Here is a 24,172-nt window from a genome sequence, read left to right as displayed (position 1 = left end):
AACACCCAGTAATTCAGGCAAAGCAAAAAGCCTCCGTTAAGGGCTGTGTGTGCGAAGGAGCAATTCTACCCAGAAAGTTGACACCACCTGTTTTTGTCCCGTCCCTTCAAGGCCTCTCTCCGGGGACACCACAGCAAAGTTGCCTGTGATAGCTGTGCTGTGAAACAACTGAGGGTGTGAGGAAAAAAGGTGTGTCTTTGTGTGTGGAAGGAAAGCAGCCTGAAGCTCCTAGAAAGGGGCTGTTTTTCTCTTGCAGTCCTCACAAGGAGTAAGACAGGTGGGAGTAGCTGTGGAGGAGAGTGAGTAGTAACAGTGAGTGTGCGTGTGTTGTCTAGGAGCCTGTGTTGTTGCTGGCTGTTGTGTGCCTTGATCCCACCAAACTGGGCCTAGTTAACAGAACCCGTGACAGGGTGGGTGGGAAAGTCTTTTTATAGGATTCAGAAACAAATACAAACCTTTGGTTTATCTGGTATGGCAGAAAAGAAGAGATGAAACAGCAAGAGATGGATTTCAGTAGAAAATATTGATTCTAGAAAACTGATGGCTTTTATATACTCCCTTTCCCAGATAAATTTTTATCTTATTTAATGCTTGCAAGTGCCTCCAAGGCTTTCCAGAATCCACGTTCTGTTGTGTAGTCGCTGAAAAAGCAAGTTCTCACATTCCAAAAAACCCCCCACCTCTTGGCTAGAAAGAAAAAGCTGCTTTCTTGAATTTTAAAAAGAGCTCCAGCTTGCCGAGTTAAAAGTGCTAATATCGCCTTTTAAAAATGCGAATAATAAAAGATAAAATCCCAGGCAAGATTTTCTTTTCTTTTTTTCTTTGCATAATTGATCTTTATTTCCATCTCGCTCATTGATAATACTATCTATTATTTAATTATTATTAATTAGCACAAATCATTGTCTCTGTGGCAGCTTAATTTGGTGGAGAATAGATATCCTCTCCGGGGAACTATTTAAAACTTCTTCCCCTTTTTTAAATATCTCATCCCAAATAAATTGTATTCTCTCTTGCCTTTTCTCCTTAAGGTTACCGTTATGTTAAACTACCCTCTTATGAAAACTTTACTTGCATCCTCAGCTCTTCTTCCAGGTGGTCCCTGACTTATGACCGCTAAAGTCTTTGAAAATTTCTCCTTAAGCAGTGAGGCATCATGTGACCACTGGTCATTAAGCAAGACATCACACGACTGCAACTTTCCTTGCCGGCTTCCCCCTTGTCTTTCCTTGAGGGAAGATGGTTGGGAAAGCCGCAAAGGGCAATCCCGAGACCGCAGGACACGGAGCCATGAAAGCTTCCTAGTTGTGTCCATGGAGCAAAAAGAGACCTTCACCTCAAGTGGAAGGAAATGGGTTGGTAGCAAGGCGGGCAGTGGTGGGATTCAGCCGGTTCGCACCACTTCGGCAGAACCGGGAGCTCATTTTTTGTTGCCCAGGCCCAGAATGGACTGCCGGAAGCAGAAAACACATATTCACAAATTTGAATCCCACCACTGAATGTGGGGCTATTCGGATCCATAAGTCATCTTTATAGGGAGGGGAAGGAAGACAGAAGGGTGTGTGTGTGTGTTTGTGTGAAAGGAAGCCAAGGAAACCTTTGCTGTTGCCCCACCTTGTTCCATGGCCCCATCCGCTCGCTCTGGATGCCCAAGACCAAATTCACCCCACATCTTCTGGGAAGACAAATCTCAGTCATCAGTCCTCCTGATTTCCCCAGGTCTCTTTTTTCTCTGGATGATTTGCTCCTCGGATTCCCTAGCAAAATTGTCCCGAACAATCCAAATAAATTCTGGTTTCACCAAACCCAGAAGGAGCACAACCTACAGAGGGCTCCAAAGTCTCTTGTTCAAATCAGTTCCTACTTGGAGAGCCTTGTGATGGGAGACCAAGAGGAGATCCAGCTGGCATCTATGAAAACTCTTTTCCTCTCAAAATGTGTCCTCCTGATCATGATGTGTTGGCCAAGCTTTTCCTTTCCACCTTCTTGGAAAACAGAGCAGCGTCTCAGTTAGTGGGATCGTCCGCCCAGCTGGGTCTTCTCACCATCTTGAGGGTTCCTTGTCCTAGATGTCTCTCCTTGGGGTCTCCACTCCCAAGAACAGCCTGGCTGTAATGAAAAGGGGCCCCCATTTCCCACAGCTGAGTTCTTGAGAGGAAGAGGAAGATAGCACAACTCTCCATGGGCTTCTTTTGTGCTTGGACACACGTACACACATCTCAACTAACGCTGCCTCTGATTCTCGCTCTGAATTGGAGATCATGTGTAAAGAGGACAAATCACTCACTTGGTGCTGCTCTGTAGTCATCTTGACGTCTCTCTGCAAAGGCAAACATCGGTGAAAGCTCAAAACAATCCACCAGAGATCATCAAAACTCTAATTAAGAGGAAGAACTCCAGGAGATGTTTCACAGTCACTTTGTCCCATTAATAAAGACAAAAAGACTTTCAAAAACCAAATGTATCTCCTGATTTGTTGCAAGAGAGACCAGCTGCCTACGAGAGGGGGGGGGGAAATGGGGGAAGCAGCAGCAGCTGGGAGGGGAGGAAGATTTTCATGGAAATCCTTCTCTGCCGCTCTTTGACCAAACCTTTGAAAGGGACGGAACTGGGATGCCTCTTCCCAACACAGAAGAAGGCAGGATTGTCCGAACCTCAGACTCAGCCAAGTGAAGACTGGAGTCCCAGCAAGAGGCTGAGATCTCAGATGCTCCCCAAAAGGGCTGGGAAAACAGGACAGGAAGAAGCCCAGAAGAAGCTCCCCAAAGGGAGAGACTCGGGAGGAATCTCCCCATCTTCCTTCCATCACCCAGAAAAGAAGGTACTTACTGAAATACCAGATCCCAACAACAGTCACAGCCAGCAGGACGAGAAGACCAGCCACAAAGCAGCCGATGATGATCCCCACGTTGGATTTTGGTTCTGAATTGGGAGAAAAAGCAGATAATTGAAGGAGAGCCTCACTCATCCCAATGGGGGAGAGACCTAAAATAGCGAAAGCTGGAAATTCCCAAATTCTTCTACGGGTTCCTCTTCGTGTCCCTCTAAGCCTAAGGGCAGCACGAAGGCTTCTTGCTCACCACCGTTAGAGGACGTGTCCTCCTGATGCTGCCTTCGTCTCTCCCCAGCCCAGCATGAAGGCAGCTGGATTCGTATTTAGCTTTTCCACTCAAAAGCAGCCCTTTGCCATCTTGTGACCCTCAGCGGCTTACAAAACAAAAACTTCATCAACACAATACTGGTGAACAATACGATAACATTTGTTAAACAAGAGTTTTTGTTCTGTTTAGAGGCTGCCCCAGTTTGTCGTAATTTGGGTAGCTCTGTACGTTATGTTTTTTCTTCAGTTTGAGTGTTTGTGTTTTATTATTTAAAGTAAAAGAGTTCATATCACCTAAAATATGCACTTTTATTTCCTTGGTCAGTCCAGAAATAGCAAAAAATTTATATTTTGTCCTTCCAGAACTTCACCATAAAAATGGAATATGGTGATATGCAACTTCTGGATCGTCCCACAAATGGCAGAAACAGAATAACAGATTTTGAAGGGACCTTGGAGGTCTTCTAGCACAACCCCCTCCTCAAGCATTCCAGACAAGTGGCTGTCCAGCCTCTTCTTAGATGCCTCCAGTGATGGAGCACCCACAACTTCTGAAGGCAAATTGTTCCACTGGTTAATTGTTCTCAGTGTTAGGAATTTTATCCTTAATTCCAGATTGCTTCTCTCCTTGATTAGTTTCCACCCATCGTTTCTTGTCCTGCCCTCTGGTGCTCTGGAAATTAAGTTGACCCCCCTCCTCTTTGTGGTAGCCTCTCAAATACTGGAATACTGCTATCATGTCCCCCCAGTCCTTCTTTTCTCTAGACTGGCCAAACCCAAATCCTGCAACTGTCCTTCATATGTTTTGGTCTCCAGGCCTTTAATCATCTTAGTTGCTGTTCTTTGCACTTTTCCCCAGTCTCAACATCTTTTTTGTAATGTGGTGACCAAAACTGCCTCCAAGTTGCACTTTGTTGTGGGTGCTCCAGTGGTTTATTGTTCTCACTGTCAGAAATTTCTCCTTAGTTCTAGGTTGCTTCTCTCCTTGTTTAGTTTCCATCCGTTGCTTCTTGTCCTGCCCTCAGGTGCTTTGGAGAATAGCTTGACTCCCTCTTCTTTGGGGCAACCCCTGAGATATTGGGAAGAGTTCTATCATGTCACCCCTAGTCCTTCTTTTCATTAGACTAGATATACCCAGTTTCTGCAAATGTTCTTTATATGTTTTAGCTTCCAGTCCCCTGATCATCTTTTTTGCTCTTCTCTGCACTCTTTCTAGAGTCTCAACATCTCTTTTATATCGTGGCAACCAAAACTGGATGCAGTATTCAAAGTAGGGTCTTACCAAAGCATTATAAAGTGGCATTGCTTTAGGAGTCAGGTCTGAGGAGGGGAACTTTAAATTTAATTTTCTCTTGCACAAAACTCAGGACTCCGACTGAAGAGCTATCATGCCATTTGTGAACTGATGCTTGCTAAAAACAACAAAACCAAATGAATATTTTATTTTGCCCGGGCTATCAGCATAAAAGTTAAATTTGAACATTTTTTTTGTATTGTAGTAAAAGATTTAAACTTGAATTCTGCAATTTTGGAAGTCCAGTGTAAAAAATGTTAGCAGCAGTTATGAACATATGCAGAGTTCTTAGAGGACATTTTTGTTAGATGTTTAGTGCCAGCCATTGGCAGTTCCCCAAAAGGATCATCAGATGGAGGCAAAGAGGCTTCTTTGCTTCCACTGATGAGCCAAGGGTCTCGGACCCACAGCCCCATTGGCGAGAGAGTTTTATGGTCAGGGAGGGACCAAGACCCCCCATAAATACCTCTGCACGAGGGGCTGCTCTTTGTTCTAGTTCTCCTGTTCTATTCTCCAGTTCTATCTATCTTCTCCTAACCTCTAGTTTAGTCATGTAATGCTAGCTTGTTTTCTTTTCTTTTATTTCTCTCTCACATGCAGGCATGAATGCTTTCATGCCAAGTATTTCTTTCTCTTTGATCTATCATTGAATAAAGCTAATATGATTGCATCTCTGCGTGATGCCTTTGCTTGGAAGCTCCTTTAACGATTCATCGTGAGAACACCTCACAAGTTGTTAGCCATAGGATGGTTTAAAGGAATGCTTCCAAGCCAGCCAGGACCTATCCAACAAGATGTCTGGAAGACCCGGCTCAAATCCACTTATAACAGATGGCAGGACTTATCCTATCGTGACCAGAAGTCATCGATCAAAGACGGCGTCCCTGCCTACATCCAAGACTTCAGCCCCTGAAGCAACCTCAGCTGCAGATGAAAGCACAAATGGCCTTCATCCCGTCAGAGGATCCAGCAGAGCGTCTAGGACCCCTTCACATGCCTCTTTACAACTGAACGCCACAGAGGAGAGCATAGAAGGTTTGCAGACTGCCCAAGACTGCTCAGATGCTGCAGAGACGGACCTGGCTGAAACCAAACGCCGCGTAAGCTGACTGCACAGGAACATGAAGAGCTGCTTAAAGAGATCTTTGCAATGCAGGGGAGGGGGGAGGCAGCCCAGGAAACCGCGCAGGAAGCCTCCAAACACGCGGTGAGTCTTTCCCTAGCGGCCACGAGGCCTCCAAATATGGCGCCCGCCACCCTTAGTGACCCCGGGACCCCAGGGCTTTTGGCGCGAACCCCCCTGCCCAGCTGTGAGCTACAGCTTCCTGGGGCAAGCGGAAACAAGATGGCTCCGCCCACATGGTCTGGAACAGGAAACAAGATGGCGGCCCCCTGTAACCCCACACGGTCTAACAAAGACAAAACTTTTTTAAGCCTGGAAAGCCAGCAGTCCCTGGCATCCAGCCAAAATAGCCAGCAGTCCCTGGCATCCAGCAGAAATGACATGCAATTCCTGGCATCCGGCCACAGCAGCATGCAAATTCCTGAGTTCCCCCCACCACAAAGCCTAAAGTCCTATGATGGCGATGAGATCTGCCCAGCCGATACTAATACAAATACAAATGCAATTAAAATGGCCATCCAAGTCCTGACTACGGCCCTGGGGGCCAAGCAGACGTCGGGGGTGCCCACCCCCCCCAAGGCCTCCCATCCTCTCCCCAGGGCCCAACTGCCGGGGGAAATCCAGCCTGCAGCCTCCCAACAATCAACCCCCGCGGCCTCCCACCTTCTCTTCAGGTCTTCAGGACCAGCAATGGGCTCCTCAGGGCAAAACAGGCAATGATGAAAATCCATGTGGCTGCAATCTGCGAGCTGGCAAATCTGGGCTCCGCCCCCCCAATGCCTCATGGGAAGAAGGGAGAAATCCTGAACAACGCCCTCCCCCGGATCACATGGTTTCCGGGCACGCCCATCTGGAGTTACTAAATAGTCAAGAAAGGATTCCCTCCTCGACCACTAGAGGGACCCCTTTCACTGTGGGAACCCCTTTCCCTTTCCCTTTTATGTCAATGGACATTTCAGAAATTTTTGAAAGTGGGTCTGAAAAGGACTATATTCCAGCTGCAAATCTTCCAAACGATTTTAAAAAGCTACAACTGGGAGGGGAAAATTATAACAGTTGGAGTAAAGATATACAGCTATATCTCTTAAAGAATGGGACTCCAGAAATGGTCCAGAAACCACCCCCTCCCCCATGGGGACATCAAGAAGAGTGGCGACATTTGCAAGCTTACTCGACCCTGCTCAGTTCTCTGGATAATAACCTGTTCTCCAGCATACCAGCGGGGCTCAGAGCTGATGAAGTGTGGCGGCTATTATACAATTTATTCAACAGCGATACCATTGGTTCCATCACCAGACTTACAACTGAGCTTTATACAACCAGACTGAGGTTTGGTGCCAGCATGCCTGAACATCTTGCAAAATTAAAGGCACTCAGGTCAGAATTAATATCCAGAGACTTTCCTGTAAATGATGTGAGCATGGTTGCGATCATTTTTACTTCCCTAGACAGGAGTTGGAGCAATTTCATTGTTTCACTCGAAGCGGTCAAGAGGGAAAACATAAATCTGTCCTACCTCACAGGAAGACTGATCGAAGAGGATAGAAGGAGACGAGATGCCGGAGAATACGCCAGAGTCACCACTCAGCAAGCCAGAAAGGGGCGCCACAACTCAGAGCAAATTAATGCTCTGCTTAAGTGTTTCATCTGTGGCTCTGAGGAGCACCTCAAGAAAGACTGCCCCCATCAACATCAAGCCCCTAAACGTGGTCCCAATCAAGTAAGAGGCAAGGGGCAAGGAAGGGGGCGTGGCAGGGGCAAGGGAAATTCTCTGCATACTTGTTCCCTCACCCCCACAACAAAGGCTGATAGCTCCACTGACTTATGGTTACTGGACTCTGGAGCTTCCTCTCACATTACTAATATGAGTCAAGGTTTTAAAAGGTTAAAGAAAATTAACTCATCTGTCAAGGTTGCAAACGGTGATACTGCTTCAGTTGTTGGTGAGGGGTTTGTTTCTGTACCTGGTCTTGGAAAAGTGGAAGGTGTTTTGCATGCTCCTTCCATAGCCAACAACCTATTAAGCATTACCAAACTGTGTGACGATGACAAAGTGGAAGTTTTATTTCGCAAGGGGGGAGGCCATGTCACCAGGGACCAGAGGGTCATTGGAAATATTACAATCATAAATGGCTTACCATATTTTTCTCCCAAGCCACCACAGCCTGCCCCAAGGCTTTCCAAGGGCAGTGTGGGCAAGGAGCCTGAATCTCAGCAGGCACCTACAGCACCACTCAAAGCAACAAGAGCCAAGAGGGTGTCAATGGGGAAGCCGATTCACAATAAGTGCGTCCACCTCATGCACAGAAGGCTAGGACATGCAAGCTTCCCTGTAGTTAAAAAGATGGGAGAATTTGCTGAGGGAGTCCAGCTCAAGGACTGTGACGTATTTCTGGACTGTGCCATTTGCAAGAAAACAAAGAGGAAGGCTGCCCCGACCTCAAAGGTGTCATTACGTAAGACTCAATACCCATACCAACTAGTACACATTGACCTAGTTGGGCCTTTTACACCATCCCTAGGAAAGAAAAAGTATTTTCTCACTGCCGTTGATGATTTTACACGATACGGCCACGTGTATACTCTCACAGAAAAATCTGAAGCCTTTGACGCCATAAAGTCACTGTACAACTTCGTAGAGACCCAGTACAAGACCAAGATCGCACAACTGCAGAGCGATCGCGGGGCTGAGTTCATGTCTCAGAAGTTCCAGGACTGGGTAAGGCGTAAGGGCATCCGCCATTTTCTAACTGCACCATTCACCCCTTCGCAAAATGGTGTAGCTGAGAAAAGGAATGGAATCCTGCAAACCATGATGCGTAGTCTGATTGCAGACGCAGGTGTCGCAGAATCATACTGGGGAGAGGCGGTCCATTAGGCCAATTACACCTTAAACCGCACCTGGAGCAGTGTTGTGAACCAGACCCCATATTTCCTGGTTCACGGTAGGAAACCAAATCTGACACATTTGCGTGTGTTTGGTTCCTATGCATGGGTGCACATCCCCAAGCAGCTGCGGAAGAAGGGGAGATCTGTTTCCCAGAGACTAAGGTTCTTGGGCTATGCCCCTGGCTCCAAGGCCTATCGTTTCCTGGGAGAAGGGGGCAGGCCTGTGACTTCCCAATCTGCCTCTTTCGAAGAGGATTCCAATTGGACTCAGATCCACTCAAATGATCTGAGCCCATATGCCAACCGACCCAGCAAAGGCACACCGACCACGACATCACCTGAGACGACCACATACCCTGCCACCGACGAAAGTGAGGAACAAGACGAAGATGCGTCCAGTCCCATGGAAGAAGACACGCCGTCTTCACCCCCAGCGACACCTCAGAGACCCGCGGAAGAAAAGAGCGGTGAGTGGCAGAAGGTAAGGAGGTCAAAGCGGTCCAACAAAGGGGTCCCGCCAAAGAGAATTGACATTGGCCACATCGCATCTGTCAACAGCGTTGTGGTCACCCCAAAATCCTTCTCTGACATCCAGGAGCTGCCCATCGAAGAGCAGGAGAAATGGCAGCTCGCAATGGAGAAGGAGATGCAGAGCTTAAAACAACTCAAGGTCTTCACCCCCCAGCAACCTCCAAAGGAGAGGAAAGTCATTGGCACAAGGTGGGTTTACAAAGCCAAACCACTTGCCAATGGCCTCTACCTATATAAGGCCCGTTTGGTAGCCCAGGGCTTCGCTCAGCGTTACATGGAGGACTACTCGGAGACTTACTCTCCAGCCGTCCGGGCAGAGAGCGTCAAGGCCGCCCTCGTGACTGCAGCCGCTCTGGGAGAAGAAGTCTTCTAATTTGACATCCAGACGGCTTACCTCCACGCCAACTTGGACCGGCAGATCTACGTGAGAGCTCCTCCTGGCTACCAGCAAGAAGGGGGAAATACATGGTTGCTTCACAAAGGGTTATATGGTCTTAAGCAGTCAGGGAAATTATGGTATGACTGTCTTAGAAAGAGTTTAGAACGAGTTGGTTTCTCAGAATCTCATGCAGATCAATGTGTTTTCACACGCAATTCCAAGGGAACCACAGAACGGGTGTTAGTTTATGTGGACGACCTATTATATGTAGGGCCTGACAAGGAAAGGTGTGATGAATTTGCCAAGGCCCTGGAAGAAAAGTTTACTCTGAAGTCTTTGGGGCGAGTTGACAAGTACTTGGGTGTGCATATTTTGGCCACTAAGGGGGGGTTCTCTCTATCTCAAAAAGAAAAGATAGAGGAATTACTGGCCAAATGCAAAATGACAGAATCTAATCCTACGCATAGCCCAATGCAAAGCGACTTTTACAACCACACCCATAAGGACGGTCCTGAGTTCACAGATAACACGCTTTACAGATCTGTGATTGGCTCCTTGCTATACATCAGCAATTGGAGCAGACCTGACATAGCTTTAGCTGTGAATCTATTGTCCAGGCACGTGGAACACCCAAAGGAATTCCACTGGACTGCTGTCAAAAGGGTGCTTAGATACCTTAAGGGCACAGCTGATGCCCTCCTTATGCTAGAACCAGAGAAGGGGAAGATGGCCCAGCTCTCCGCTTACTCAGACGCAGACTGGGCTGGAGACACCAAAAGTAGACGGAGCACTTCTGGTTTCCTCATATTGCTAAATGGCTGCCCAATACATTGGCATGTTAGGCAGCAAAAATTTATTTCTTGCTCCACGGCCGAAGCTGAATTTGCCAGCCTGTCAGACACGGCCAATGATTTGACTTGGTTCAATGAGCTGATAACAAGCATCTGGGCATCTCCCCCTCTGCCCATCCAAATTCTAGAGGACAACACAGCCGCTATTGCAATCTCGGGCGCTTATGCAGTAGGCTCTAGATCTCGCCACATAGACATACGCTATAAAAATGTCAGGCAGCTTGCGAAAGAGGGTTTTATACATGTTGAGCACTGTAATACAGCTGACCAGATAGCTGATCTGTTTACCAAGCCTGTTCCCATTGACCGGCACAACCTTCTGTGTAAGCGTTTGTGTTTGGCCTTCTGAATGTTTTCATGCATGTCAATGACACCTGCTCACCCCTTACATACATTCACTGGTCCCTGTCATTGGCTGGCAAGAAGGGGAATTGTTAGATGTTTAGTGCCAGCCATTGGCAGTTCCCCAAAAGGATCATCAGATGGAGGCAAAGAGGCTTCTTTGCTTCCACTGATGAGCCAAGGGTCTCGGACCCACAGCCCCATTGGCGAGAGAGTTTTATGGTCAGGGAGGGACCAAGACCCCCCATAAATACCTCTGCACGAGGGGCTGCTCTTTGTTCTAGTTCTCCTGTTCTATTCTCCAGTTCTATCTCTACTCCTAACCTCTAGTTTAGTCATGTAATGCTAGCTTGTTTTCTTTTATTTTATTTCTCTCTCACATGCAGGCATGAATGCTTTCATGCCAAGTATTTCTTTCTCTTTGATCTATCATTGAATAAAGCTAATATGATTGCATCTCTGCGTGATGCCTTTGCTTGGAAGCTCCTTTAACGATTCATCGTGAGAACACCTCACAATTTTTTCTTGGGTTTTAGGCTGAGCCTCAGGAATTCCCATATCGTATCATAAAATAACGTGCAACCTCTTTCTTAGAGCAGCAACACACAAAGACATTTTGTTCTTTACAGCAGGAAAAGTCTCTGATGGTAAAAACTCGGATTGATGGTCCCTTTTCTGACTCCTGATGCATCAGTCCAGATACTCTGTGCAGTCCAAAGAAGTTACAGGGGCCATTTCAGACATGCTCCAAAAGCTTTGGGGCGTCAAGATTGGTGACTAAATCTCTAATTTAGAATGTCAGTGGATTAAATTCATCATAGAGGAGAAAGAAAGTCTTTCAATATTTAAAACAATTTAAGACTGATGTTTTTGGTTGCAAGAAACGTATATTAGGGTTATGGATCAAAAGTATTTACTGAATTTAAGATTGGGTACGCAAGCTCCTAATTAACAACAAGTTGACTTTTTTTAACTTACTACACATAAAGGGTACTTAATTGGATTATAAAAATTTTTAAAAACTTTTTTTTTCTTTTTTTTTTAAGTGTGTCATGAGTCATGCTAGATTGCCTAAATTTCCTTTTTATTTGAACTCAAGGATGATCTGGAATTGTGAGATATTTGGTGTGATATATGTAAGAACTATTTTTGATTATAGTTCAGTTTGGTGGGAGATTAATAAGGTTAATAGAGATAGGCGCTTTTGGCGTGTAATTGAGAATTTGTTTAGAAATTAGAGGTAAATAGTAGATGAAAGGTTTTTTTAAAAAAAATTAATATGATAATATGGGACTAAGAAATTTTATTTAGCATTTGAGTAAAGCTCCTTTTTCTGTTTTTCTTCTTTTTTTTATCCGTAATATTAATATTGTTTGTAATCATTTTATATGAGCTAGAGGGTGATAGAATTAATAGTTTATTGTAGATAGCATATGGATGCTTATGTTTGTTTCTTGTTTTTATACCCTGTATTTAGCTCTGGGAAGTCAGGGGGGGGAGGGGGGAATGGGGGAGAGGGATAGGGAGGGTTAGATAGGGGTGGGGGAGGGGGGATTGATAAAGTTAAAATGTACTGTAAAACTTTTTAAATAAAAAAAAACTCGGATTGATGGTCCCTTTTCTGACTCCTGATGCATCAGTCCAGATACTCTGTGCATTTCCTGAAGTCAGCTGCAGTTCATCAATTTTAATTAAATTTGCCCTTAAAAAAGGGACTCAGACTCTCCTCCTGACTTTTGTACTTCACGAATTCTAAAGAAAATAAAATCTTTTTTGGGTGCTCAGAACAACTGCTGCTTTTCTGATGGAGACAAGAGAGACAGGGGAGGGAGAGAAGCTAAGAGAGGATCTAAGAGGATTTCATCAGGATCTGCCAATCTTGTGAGGGGATTCTGTAGATTCCTTTACATCCCCTGAAGCCAGTCTGGTCCCTGCAGCTTCACCAACCCCAAACACTGGAAAAACCAATGGATCAAAGCTCAGGTATGGTCACATCTGGACACATCTGGGGGTGAGATTTCCCTCCCACAACCCTCCAGCCTGCTAAAGAGCCCAGCCTTTTCCTCCCTGCAGCCTCTCACCCTCCAGGGCCACGTCCAGAGGCTCCTGCAGGCCGTCGTGCTCCACGTGGCACCAATAGCGGCCCCTCTCTTGGGGATCGATCCGGATGCTGAGCCAGTAGTGGAAGGTCCCATCCGCGTTGGGGACCAAGGAGCCACGGAAGGTTTCCTGCAGCCATTCCTCCCCGTCCCTCCTCCAGGAGGCATCGATCTCCCTGGGGTAGAAGCCGTCCAGGCGGCAGACGTGCGTCTCCATCCCATCCTCCACCTCCTTTGTCTTGCTGCTCACCGTCACCTCTGGGGGCTCTGCAGAAACGGCACCCCCGGAATTAACTCTGAGCCCCTCCAGAGCCTGGAAGGTGGGTGGGAAACTTGGGGGGGGGCAGGAAAGCAAAAACGGACTCAGATCTTTTGCAATTTCTGACTGATTAATCTGAAGATATTCTCTCTCAAAGGGGACAGAGAGACCTGATGCCAATGGGGGAAGAGAGAGAGAGAGAGACAGAGAGAGAGAGAGAGAGAGAAGGAGGGAGGGAGACTTGACTACACTTTGGCTAATGGGGGTTTCACTGAAGAACCCCAAGGGTTCCTATTTCCTCATTGTGGGCCGTGAATAAGATACCCCCAAGTGCTTCTGCCTGATCTACCCAGACACCCGCCAGGCAGAGGCTGCGTTTCCTGCTCCGTTGAAGGGCGGTCTGGCAAGGGGAACCAAACAGGGCTTCCAAGTCATGGGGAGGGGCTGGAAGGGGAGGGGGAGGATTCCCTCCTGGGCAGTCAGACGGCAGACCAGGAGCCCAAAGGAGCTGATTGTGTCCAAAATATCCAGCCACAAAGGAGGAAAGTCCAACCTGGATCCAGAGGCTCACCTGTCCTCAGCAGCGTCTCATTCCCATAGGACAGGTACTTCTCCAGCCACTCAATGCATTCTTCCTCCAGGTAGGACTTCTCTTCCTGATTATACCCTGGAATAGCGTCCCATTTCCTCTGGGTGATCTGGGCCTGGGGGACGGGAGCCACCCAGGTGAGTTTATCCTTGTCGAAGGTGATGAAGGTCCTCCCATCGTAGCCATACTGATCAAATCCTCCTTTGCTCCCATCAGCCTGGAGCTCACAGCCATACATCCACTGCCACGTGTGAAGGCCTGAAATAGGAACAAGATGATGGTCGTTAAGAGAAACAGAGACCCCCTTCCCTGCAGGGACTTTGACACAGGCACTGACACCCCCATTTCCTCCCTAGCAATCAAGGGAAAGAAATCCCCCATAACTCCCTGCCCTTCTCCCCTCCCTCGACCTCCCTCCCTCCATTTCCCCCCCCCCAGGATGGAGCCCCTGAATCTCCCCAGGAAAAGGGAAGCTGGAAAAGCCAGCAGAGAATCCCAAGAAAAGGAGTCGCGGAAGAAACGGAGGGACGGAGCCTCCTCCATCTTTCCTTCTGCCCTTCCTCTGTTGGGAAGACTCTTGGGGGGAAAGGAAGGGATCCCAGAGAGGGAACTGTTGCCTGAATCTGCGGCTCCAAAGAGGGACTGAGAATCTCGTGGCCTCAGAGAAGATCTGGTCGATCTGCAAAGAAGCTTGCAAGGATCCCTGTGACCATAAATCTTCATCTATGTTCTTAAATATCACCAAGTCACAAGTCTGCCTTCATTTTTGGGCTAATTTAGCAACAGCAGCAAGTGGCCCAATCTGATCTGCACCCCCAAAAGGGTTATTGACCTTTGAAATGAAGTTTGAAGTTTACAGTCTTTGCAAGGTCCTGCAGAAAATATTTTGACTTTGTCACCAGATTCTGGGACTTAAAAGGAAACTGAAGGTTTCAAAAAAACCAAAAGGAAATGTTGAAATGTTTCTACTTCTGGTTGGGCTTGAGAGTGAGGAAGGAGGCCAGAAACTCTCAAATCTAACGGATCTGAGATCTACTTGTAAGTACAGCTGAACTAAACTGACCGGTCCTTTCCCTCCCTTTCCACTCCCAGGAGTGACCAGGTGAGGGATCCTTTCTCTGCAGCTTCTGCTCAGCCTGAGATCTTCCCTTCGGAGGGAGAGGAAGATCCTCCTGAGCTGAGTCTGATCCTGCCCTCCAGAGGAGATTCCCTGATCTGCCCAGGGGAAAAAAAGGTTCTGGATTTCTGCCCAAGAAGAATCTCCTGCCATTCACAGGAAGGCACTGAAAATCTGGCTGCAGTTTTCAACTTCTGAGAAAAAGCTCTGTCTTATTTCAGAAGCATCAAAAGCTAAGACAGAAACCGTCTTATTTCAGTTGAAGATTAAATCTCTGTGTGTCCATTGCATGTTTGGCACAGAATTGAATATTTGTGCTGCAAAAAAGCACAGGGATCACACTGAAAAGGCAAGTTTTTATTGTTAGTGCAAGAAAACGCTGTTAATGCATCTCTGCAGGTCTACGCAGGAAACAGTTGTGCCCCATCTCTGAGCTGGGATGTTCAGGGGTTCCCGAGGCCTGAAAAATAGTTCAAGGGTTCCTCCAGGGTCAAAAGGTCAACAAAAGCTGCTTTAGGGAGACTAAAATATATTTATATTTGTAAGTGCTGTGAAGAATATCAGAAGCCACTTCTTTACGTCTTTTTTCGTTATTTTCTTCATTTTTTTTCTTTTCTTGTACTTTTTTCTTTTTGATTTCTTTCTTTTACCTCCTTTATGTTACTTTCTCTTAGTTTTTATCTTCTTTTGAAAAGGTTCAATACAAATTATATAAAAAATTTTAAAAGGCAAACAGGATATCAGAGACCATTAAAATGTTATTGAAATCACAAAGGCTAATGTAACAAAGCCTTTGCGTAAATGAAGGTTGCCGCCACATCTGGAATATTGTGTGCAGTTCTGGTCACCAGACCTCCAAAAGGGCAGGAGGGATCTGGGGAAGGTCCAGAGGGGAGACCCAGAGGACGGGAGGGTTGAAGCAGCCTCCCTTTGAGGAAAGGTTGGGACATTTGAGGCTGTTTGGCCTGGAAAAGAGGGTTCCCTTCCACTCTGGCCGCTCTCTTTCCTCTTTTCTCCACCAGGGGGAGCCCTCTCGGTCCAGCTCTGCTCTCCTGAGAGGCCAGCAGGGGGCCTGGAGGGATCTGAGGGGATCCTCTGGGATCAGGGGCAGATCAGGCAGATCTCTGGGGTGTCTGTCTATGGGGGGATGGGCAAGGAAAGGGCAGAAGAAGGGGGGCTGCACCTCCTTGGGATGAAAGGAGGGAAAATGGCGGATGTTTGTGGAGAAAATTTCTCTCAGCCCAAAGCAGCCTCTGGTGACAGAGATATTTCCTTGCAATCTCTCCCCTAAATCAGGTTCCTTGAAGGTGAATCTTGTGCCCCAAAGATGGCAGAAGGGGGGGCTGCAGAAGATGGCCTCCCCCCTCCAGGGCAGCCCCACCAAGAGGGCAGCGCAGGAGTCCAGCCTGAGGGACCAAGGATGGGAAGCCATCGGCGCTCTGAGTGACTCAGGAAGGGCCCCAAATGGGGGTTTCTTTCTTTTCTGCACTTTTTCCCCTCAAGATTGGGAGGATCCTGGAAGTGATCTTGTGCCCCCGCTCCCAAGACCCCCCCCCCCATTTGGCCTCCTGGCCTCTCCTTCCACCTGGAAGATGAGAAGAAGTTCCTGCCATTTTGGGCCCCAATCATCCCTCCCAAAAGAGGTGAAAGTGAAGGATCTAGTCAGCTGAGATGGATCTACAATAGATCCCTCATTTCTATGGACTGGAAACAGAAAGAAGAAAAGGGAGCTGCTTCCCCCAGGATCTCCTTAGGATCCACCTGCTTCTTTTCCGGGAGGGGAGAGACCTGGGATCCCCTCCCTCCCCCACAGCAGGGGGTCCATCAAGGCCAGGACCCCCCAACTTTCATGGGGGGAGGGGAGATTTTGGTCTCTTCTACCTCAGTTTATATCCATCTCCACATCCTATCAATATCCAGAGAGATGGAGGGATAAATTTAAAAGAATGTTTTTATTAATTGTAACTGGCAGAAAACATCAGCCATGGAGGCAACGACAAGCTTATGTTGATTTTTTAAAAAAGAATAAAGATATTAAAAACATTTTTTTAAATGTGGGGAAGCAGCCTTTCCCTTTGAAGGGACCCCCCCTTTCTCCCCCCTCTGCTTCCTGGGGAGGGGATTATGGGGCAGAAGGAGCCACCCGACCCATCACTCACCTTCGCTCTGATTGTAGCGAAGCCTCAGAATCTCCAGGCTTTGTCTGAACGCCTCCTCATTGCCACGGGCTCTCTGGGTATTCCAATCCCAGTATTGGGGGTCCTCCTTCCCCACCTTCTCTATCCAGGAGACTCGAGGCTGCACCCTCCGGCTGTTGCTGTTGTAGTGAACAAAGAACTGACCGTCCACGTACCCCACAATGACAAACTGGGGCAGCCCCTGACTGGGCTCCGAGATGGAGGTGACGAAATACTTCATGGAGTGCGAAGAGGCGCCTGGAAGAGACCCAGAGACGCAGAGTTAGGGGGGGCTCCAGTCTAGGGACCCTCATCCTATGGAGGCTCCAATCTGAGGCTCTGGGGGGGAAAGGAGGAGGAGGAAGAGGAGGAGAAAGGGGGAGGGGATGGAAGAGGAGGCAGGAGGGGGAAGGAGGGAGCGACTGAGAGGGAAAGAAGCAGCTTTTGGGGGGGCCTGAAGGGTTGGAGGGCAGGGAAGGTGGGGTGAGAGAGGAGGGGAAGATCGGGTCCCCCAAACTTTACCTGCCCCATGGATTGTTAATAGCTGCATATCTGATGGGTCCTTTTATAAGACGGGGGAGGGAAACAGGGAAGGGGGAATCCAGGTGAGACCAGAAGCCGGGATCCAAAGGGGGAACTCACATATGGGGAGGGAAAGGGGGGAGGGAAGGGAGCAGCAAGGAAGCAACATAGCCTCCCCAAAAAATTTTCCTCCCCCCTGCTGGAAAATTCCCCCTCCCCTCCCAAAGTTCAGCCATCTGAGCAGGATTCGGTTTTGAACCTGGGACTAAGAGGGGGGCTCACCCTCATTCCACAGAAAATCCCACTGTGATTATCCCAACATTTCTTCCTCTCAGCAACCCAGTTAGGGCACCGAAACCGTCATTCACAGACCATTTCAATGCACCCGATTTACTCTGAATCTCCCCCTTCACCTTCCAGAGAAGCTGCTCTGAAACTTCTCCTCCTCTGCTTCTGATCCTGCACTTTCTCAGCAGAAAGAAAGGCAGAAATGCCCCCCAGCCAGCTTGGGAGGGGGGGTTGAACGTGGCTACCCAACTCTTCACATGATCAGAGACTCTCAACATAAAGGCCTAAATTAGAGTTTCTCAGACTCAGCCACTTGGACTTCAACTCCCAGAATTCCCCTCACCCGGAAGAAAGCCCTGGGGCCTCTCCACCCTGGCCCCACCCCCTGCCCCCACTGAGGCTGCTTGGGAGTTCCTGCTGCCAACTGTCATGTTTGGGGGGGCTCTACTGGGGTCTTCTCCCCCAAAATCAGCCTCTGTGGGGAGGGTCCTGTCACCTTTAAAGTCCCTCTGGGGAATTCAAGATAAACATACAACATTATTTCAGTTTCTATCATGCAAACTCCCAAACCAGCAGCATCAAAGTTTCCTCAGCCCTTCCTTGCAGGAGAGACTAAATTCCCAAGACTATTCCAAAGTTTACTATCAATGGGGGGAAAAAAATCATTAAATCACTGTTTAGTTTTCGTTCTCAAAATACAAAGACGAAAGAGACTCTGAGGCTGCGCAAGGAACAGAAAAACAACAGCTTGTAAATGTGTTAAAAGAATTAAAAGAAAAGTAAAATGAATAAAACGCTGCTGGGAAATCAATTAAGCTGATGAAAATCCTCCAAGGCCCCTTCTTGGTCTCCATTCCGAAATCTCTTCAGGTCAGAAATTCTTCCGGGGCACTAAAGAGTTTAAAGATCATTTTCCGGATCCTTCACGGATCTTATTTAGGCAGAACCTGGTTCTGCATGGAAAAGGGCAGGACCTCCAAAGCCCCCCCAAGAAATAAATGCAGGTAGTCCTCGACTTACGACCATAATTGAGCCCACATTTTTGTTGCTAAGTGAGACATTTGTTAAGTGAGCTTTGCTCCATTTTACGAATTATTTTTTTCCACAGTTGTTAAATGAATCGTTGCAGTTATTAAATTAATAACCCCGTTGTTAAGTGAATCAGGATTCTCAATTGACTTTGCTTGTCAGAAGGTCGCAAAACGGGATCACTGCAACCGTCATAAATACGAACCAGTTGCCAAGCATACAAATCCTGGTCACGTGACCATGAGGATGCTAAATGGTCATAAGTGTGAAAAATGGTCATAATTGACTTTTTTCAATGATGTTATAACTTTGAACGGCCACTAAATGAATTGTTGTAAGTCAAGGACTACCTGTAGTCCCACTGCCCAGTCCCTCCAGTATGGTCTCCCAGTCCTTCCCAGTCTCCCAAGGCAAAGGCCTCGGCCTCCTCCTTCCTGCTCCTCCCCACGACTTCTCTGAGCTTTTAGGTAAAGGGATCCCCAGATCCACTTCCTGCTCCCCAAAGATTTCAAAGGGATCAGAGCTTTTCTCCGACAGAAGGAGGGGGGGATCGGACCCTCCGTGATCCAGAAGCCGCTTCTTCCCCTCCTGGGGCTGAGCAGTGAGGGAGTCTGAATCTGCCTGAGAGGAGAAACGTGTGAATGCAACGCAGGCTGGGCGTCCTCACAATCACGAATCCTCCTCAGGTCAGGAAGGGCTGGTCAGTTTGGGCCTGTCTGTGTCCAAGCAAGCCCTTCAGTTCAGGCTCTCCGTCCATCCAGGGGGGCTTCTCTCCTTCCGCCTCCAGCCCAGACTATCTGATCCTTCAGATCCGGAGAGTTTTGGAAATGCCTTTGGAAAAGCTGCTGCCTTGAGAGTTTCTCTGGGGAACAACGAGGGACACCCCAAGACCTCCTATGTGTTTACTAAGGAATAAGAGTAAAATTTAAATCTTTTTGATTCTGCAAACTCTCCCGCGCTGGGGGCTCCTGAAATGGAAGGAGGATTTTGGGTGGAAAAATTCCGGCCTGTCCTAGAAAACAGCTCTGTGGATATCGGGGTTTAGGACAGGTTGGGGATCCAGGGGAAAGTGACAATCAATCAATCGGGGGATCTTTGGGAAGACAATTCAAGGAGCGCTTCTCTCCAGACTCTCCTCCTGCTGCATTCCCAGGACAGCCTTAACCCGAGGGCTCCGGGGCTCCAGCCTCCTTCTCTGCCAATACACGGAAGCGAGTGGAGAAACGAGCCGGGTCCTCCCAGCACCAGGAGCCACAAAGAGCCCCCGAGCCCCGCCAGAGGCAGGAAAGAGGCGACCCAGGCGGAGGGGTTGTGCGAAGGCAGCCAGGAAGTTTCTGAACTGACCCGGTCCCTGCAAAGGCCGCTTTCCCACAACCTCCACTTCGGGGGAGGGAAAGACCTGCGCTCGGGGGCGCCCAGGTAGACTTGACTGATCTCTGGAGGGGCCTCGCTTGTCCTGATCCCAGAGGGGCTCTCCTGGGGGGGAGGGGCATCAAAGTCCCATCCGCGCTTTGGGGTCCCTCCTGAGAGGAGCCAGAGGGGGAGCGGACTAGAAAGAGGACCGAATCGGGATCTTCTTCCTGGGAATAATCTTTGGGTGGGAGTCGAGAGACAAGAGGGAGATTCCCTGGATGGATTCCCGCCGGGAGATCAAGGGACTCACCGAGGCAGCTCTCCGGCCAAGCGACCGCCACCCACAGAAGGAGCGACAGAGAGCCCAGCGCCATCCTGGCCGTGATCCTCAATCTGCGATCCGCTCTTCAGAAGTCGCAGGCAGAGAAAGACGCGCCCCGGGTGATCAACAACGCAACAACCCAGAGCAAAAGTCGTTGATTGGTCAATCCTAACCGGTAGAAAAAAAGGTGTGCCCGTGTCGTCATTGTTGCTAGGCAGACGTCCAGGCGCAAGCGGCTGGACAGGCGTGGAAAGGAAAGCGAAAGTTCCATCAGGAAATCCCCTTCCAGGCATTCCGCCTCTTGGGGGGAGGGGCAGAAGTGGGGGGCTGGGAAAAGCAAGAGGGTTATCTGGGCCTGGGGGGAGGGGCGCAGGCGAGGGAGGGGAGACCCGGCAGAGCCCCTGGCAGTGGGGGGAGGGGATCAGGTGGATCTGCCAAAAAAGCCAGGGAAGTCTTGGGCTGCATCAACCGAGGGGCAACATCAGGAGAAGACGAGAAATGATCATGTCGGTTTATCCTGCACTAGCGAGGCTACCCTTGGAATGCAGGTCCAGTTCTGGTCCCCACGACTCAAAAAAGATGCTGGGAGCCCAGAAAGAGTCAGAGAGGAGCATCAAAGGTGATAAAGGGAGGTTAAACGGTATTAGGAGCCATTGAGAGAGCGAGATATGCCCAGCCTATCACTCAGAAGAATTTGGTTTCTGTGTGTGCCATAATAACAGTCTGTCTTTACTTGAGGGGCTGTCAGAGAGAAAATGGGATTGACCTCTTCTCCAAAGCCCCAGAGGGCGAGAGGAAATAAGGGCTGGAGGCTTGTTAAAGAGGGACCCAACCTAGAAGGAGAAATTTTCTGACAGTGAGAACAATTAATCAGTGGAATAATTTTCATCCTGGAATTGTGAGGGCTCCATCACTGGAAGGTTTCAAGAACAGACTGGAGAACTGTTAGACTGGGATGGTGTTAAATTTCCTGCCTGGATCTGAGGGTTGGACTAGAAGACCTCTGAGGTCCTTTCTGGGCCTGTGATTCTCTGTTTAGCTAATGACATCCCAAATGATCTTCGCTCTGGAGAGAAACGCTCAAAGCCTCTCCTGGCATCTTCAAGGGAAATATGTGTCTTTCCAGGGGATATTGTCAGAGGTATTTTCTTCTCTGGGGAAGCCACGAATCTTTAGGAAGCTTCAAAGTCTTTGCTTTTCCCCACAATAAACTAAGATGGCTGCTCTCTCCCTTGGCGCTTCTCCTGGGGAATCCTTGGACTAAAAGAATAAATCCTGGTTTCTTATTAGGATTGGACAAATTCAGTTGATTTTACATTTCCTGTGATGCACAAAGTATGAGAAACATTCAACGGTCTTTTCAGGGCTTGAATCATCTGCTTTCTTCTGCAGTCACCTTTCCTCTGAGCATGTACAAAGTGGAAATAAGGCCCTGTTTGTGGGGAAGAGGAAGGGATAGCTTGATTGCTCCGGATACAAAATATAGAACATAAAAGAATATAAATCTCTGAAAATCTTTCAGATCAGGAGAGTCTCAGCAAGGGAGGCCGGTCCTAAGAATTTCCGGAAACACGGATGAGCTGGAGATTGGCGCCCCCTGCTGGTTTGCAGCTTCTCCTCTCAATTAGCAAAGGAATCCCATCAGAAGAAAAGTCTCAAATCCAGTTTAAGCAGCAAACCAGCCAGAAGTTAATCGAACTGTGTCGAACTAATCCAGCAACAGTCAGAACGGATTAAATCAACTCCCAGACTGTCTAAGCTCCCCTTTACTTTTTCCCCTTCCTTGCAAGACTGACAAACTACAGACCTGCAGCAGGAAACTCTTGACAAAATGATTAGGAAGTTTTCCCCATCTTGTACTAAGTACAACAAATGTACCAAAAATGATAAATGTAATGGATGACGTGTAACACTAATCTTGTGAAAGAAGTGACATAGACGGAATGTGAATAACAAAAAAAACTTTCCGCATGAATCTCTGAGCCCTCTTTCACTCGGGGCGCTTGATCCGAACCTCTCTCCCAAATGGGAGGCTCTCTATTTCTGCAGAAATAAACGACCACCGTGACTTATTGGCTCCTCGTGCAGGAAAAACAGGACCCAAACTGAGGGTGTGGATCTTTCACCTCCCTTTCACAGTTCCGGTTCTGTTTTTCTGCCGATGGAAGAAGGCCGAGCTATTATAAGTGGGACTTTACAATTGCTGGTGAATCTCTGGAAATTGGCCGTCTGCAGGAGGAACCTGACCTTCAGATCCTCTCCTTTCGCTCTGCGTTCACAGCAGACGCAACCTTATCTACTTTAAGAAACCGGTTAATTTACGATGCAGCATCTTGTGCAAATAAGATTCATACACAACACACACCCAGAAGGAAAAATTCATCCAGGTTGCAGGTGACCCAATGTGAGGAGGTTACAGAAAGGCACCTCCCGGGTTCATGACTGACACAGTTACATCCGCTGTGTGAATTGATCCTTTGTGGGTCTGGAGAATCCCTGGCAAATGAGAGGCTGGGCTGCTTCCTGAGCCAGGATTTTGGAAAGGAGTCAAACGTGGGACAGGCTGAAGCAGCTGAGGATAGTCTTTGTCTCTGGGAATCAGTGGAAGGGGAGGCGGCTGCCTTGCCCAAACATTATGGGGCCTCTTTCTCCAGGCACAGCCCTCCACAGGCCTCATCTGGGGAGGCCCCTGATCTACCCAGACCCCTCACAGCCTGTCCAGACTGCTTCTTTAGGGATGCCGGGAGTTTATACTCAAATGTGTACAGCCATCCTGGGTGCACTACTCTAATGCCCTCTACATGGGGTTGCCCTTGAAGAGCATCTGGAAGGTTTCAGTACAAAATGGGTGACATGGACAGTTTTATGTACCACAAGAAGGGCAGACATTGTACCTCTGCTCCCCAGGCTGCAACGATTGCCAGTTTGCTTCAGAGTCCAACTCAAGGGGCTGTTTGTGACTTTTGAAGCCCTTTGTGGAAGGAGACCCCCTGTTCCGATTACATCCCTCCACCCCACCACCAATAGCAGAAGAGGTATGTTGTGGGTTTGGGCTGTTAAGGAGTCACGTAGACCGGTAGTCCTCAACTTACAACAATTGAGCCCAACATTTAGGTTGCCAAGTGAGGAATTTGTGAAGTGAGTTTTGCCCTATTTCATGACATATTTTCTTGCCATATTAAGTGAATCACTACAGTGGTTAAATTTTTTAACACAGTTGTTAAGTGTATGCGGTTTCCTCGTGGACTTTGCTTGTCAGAAGGTTGCAAAAGGGGATCACGTGACCCAGGGACACTGCAACTCTCACAAATAGGAGTCAGTTGTCAAGCATCCAAATATTAATCCCATCACCATTGGGATGCTGCAGTGCTCATAAGTGTGAAAAATGATCATAAGTCACTTTTTTCAGTTCCGTTGTAACTTCAAATAGTCACTAAGTGAACTGTTGTTAATCAAGGACTATCTGTAGACCCGGGAGATTGGACTTTGCTGCTGAGATCACCATCCTTGATCTCCTTCCAGAAGTCTCTTAAAATACGGTTGTGGGAATAGGCTCGGGGATCACAAGGAACGGCCGAACTAGCAACGGGGCTGCATTGCTTAAAGCATCGGATCCTTTCTTCTAGGTTTTTATAATAAAATGATTTGTTTAAAAATGGACATTTTTAAAATATTAAAATACGATTCATGTTTTAATACAGAAGAGTCTCAAAAAGAATATAAAAATTAAAGCCAAGGTATTTCTTTTAGGCTGAATGGAGAAAGAACTTGAAAAAAATGAACTTTGTTGTTATCGATGTTGACAGCAGTGAGAATGGCCAGATTAAAGTGCTTTAATGAAAAAGAAAAAACATCCAACTTCGTTTCTACTTGGAAACCGCTTCTGGATTTTGTGGTTGAGACAGAAA

General features: G+C 47.8%; 1 protein-coding gene across 2 annotated transcripts; it reads right to left on the bottom strand.

Annotated features, from left to right (window-relative positions):
• Positions 1-421: 421 nt before the first annotated feature.
• Positions 422-20,377, bottom strand: LOC308661239 (class I histocompatibility antigen, F10 alpha chain-like). 2 transcript variants are annotated; one of them, XM_081316151.1, is made up of 6 exons: positions 20,253-20,377; positions 16,733-17,008; positions 13,439-13,714; positions 12,591-12,875; positions 2,830-2,922; positions 422-2,320 (listed from the first exon to the last, which is right to left on the bottom strand). In XM_081316151.1, exons 1-6 carry the CDS (start codon positions 20,314-20,316, stop codon positions 2,280-2,282), a joined length of 1,035 nt encoding a protein of 344 aa, XP_081172277.1. In that variant the 5' UTR covers positions 20,317-20,377; the 3' UTR covers positions 422-2,279. The 2 variants fall into 2 exon arrangements, with proteins under 2 accessions (XP_081172277.1, XP_081172278.1); XM_081316152.1 differs by lacking the exons at positions 422-2,320; positions 2,830-2,922 and adding an exon at positions 4,340-4,512.
• Positions 20,378-24,172: the final 3,795 nt, after the last annotated feature.

Source organism: Vipera berus, assembly GCF_964194415.1.
Source record: "Vipera berus genome assembly, chromosome: 2".
NCBI classification, from domain to species: domain Eukaryota; kingdom Metazoa; phylum Chordata; class Lepidosauria; order Squamata; family Viperidae; genus Vipera; species Vipera berus.
Note: the sequence above shows the minus strand (reverse complement) of the source record. Positions and strands in the feature narration are given on the sequence as shown.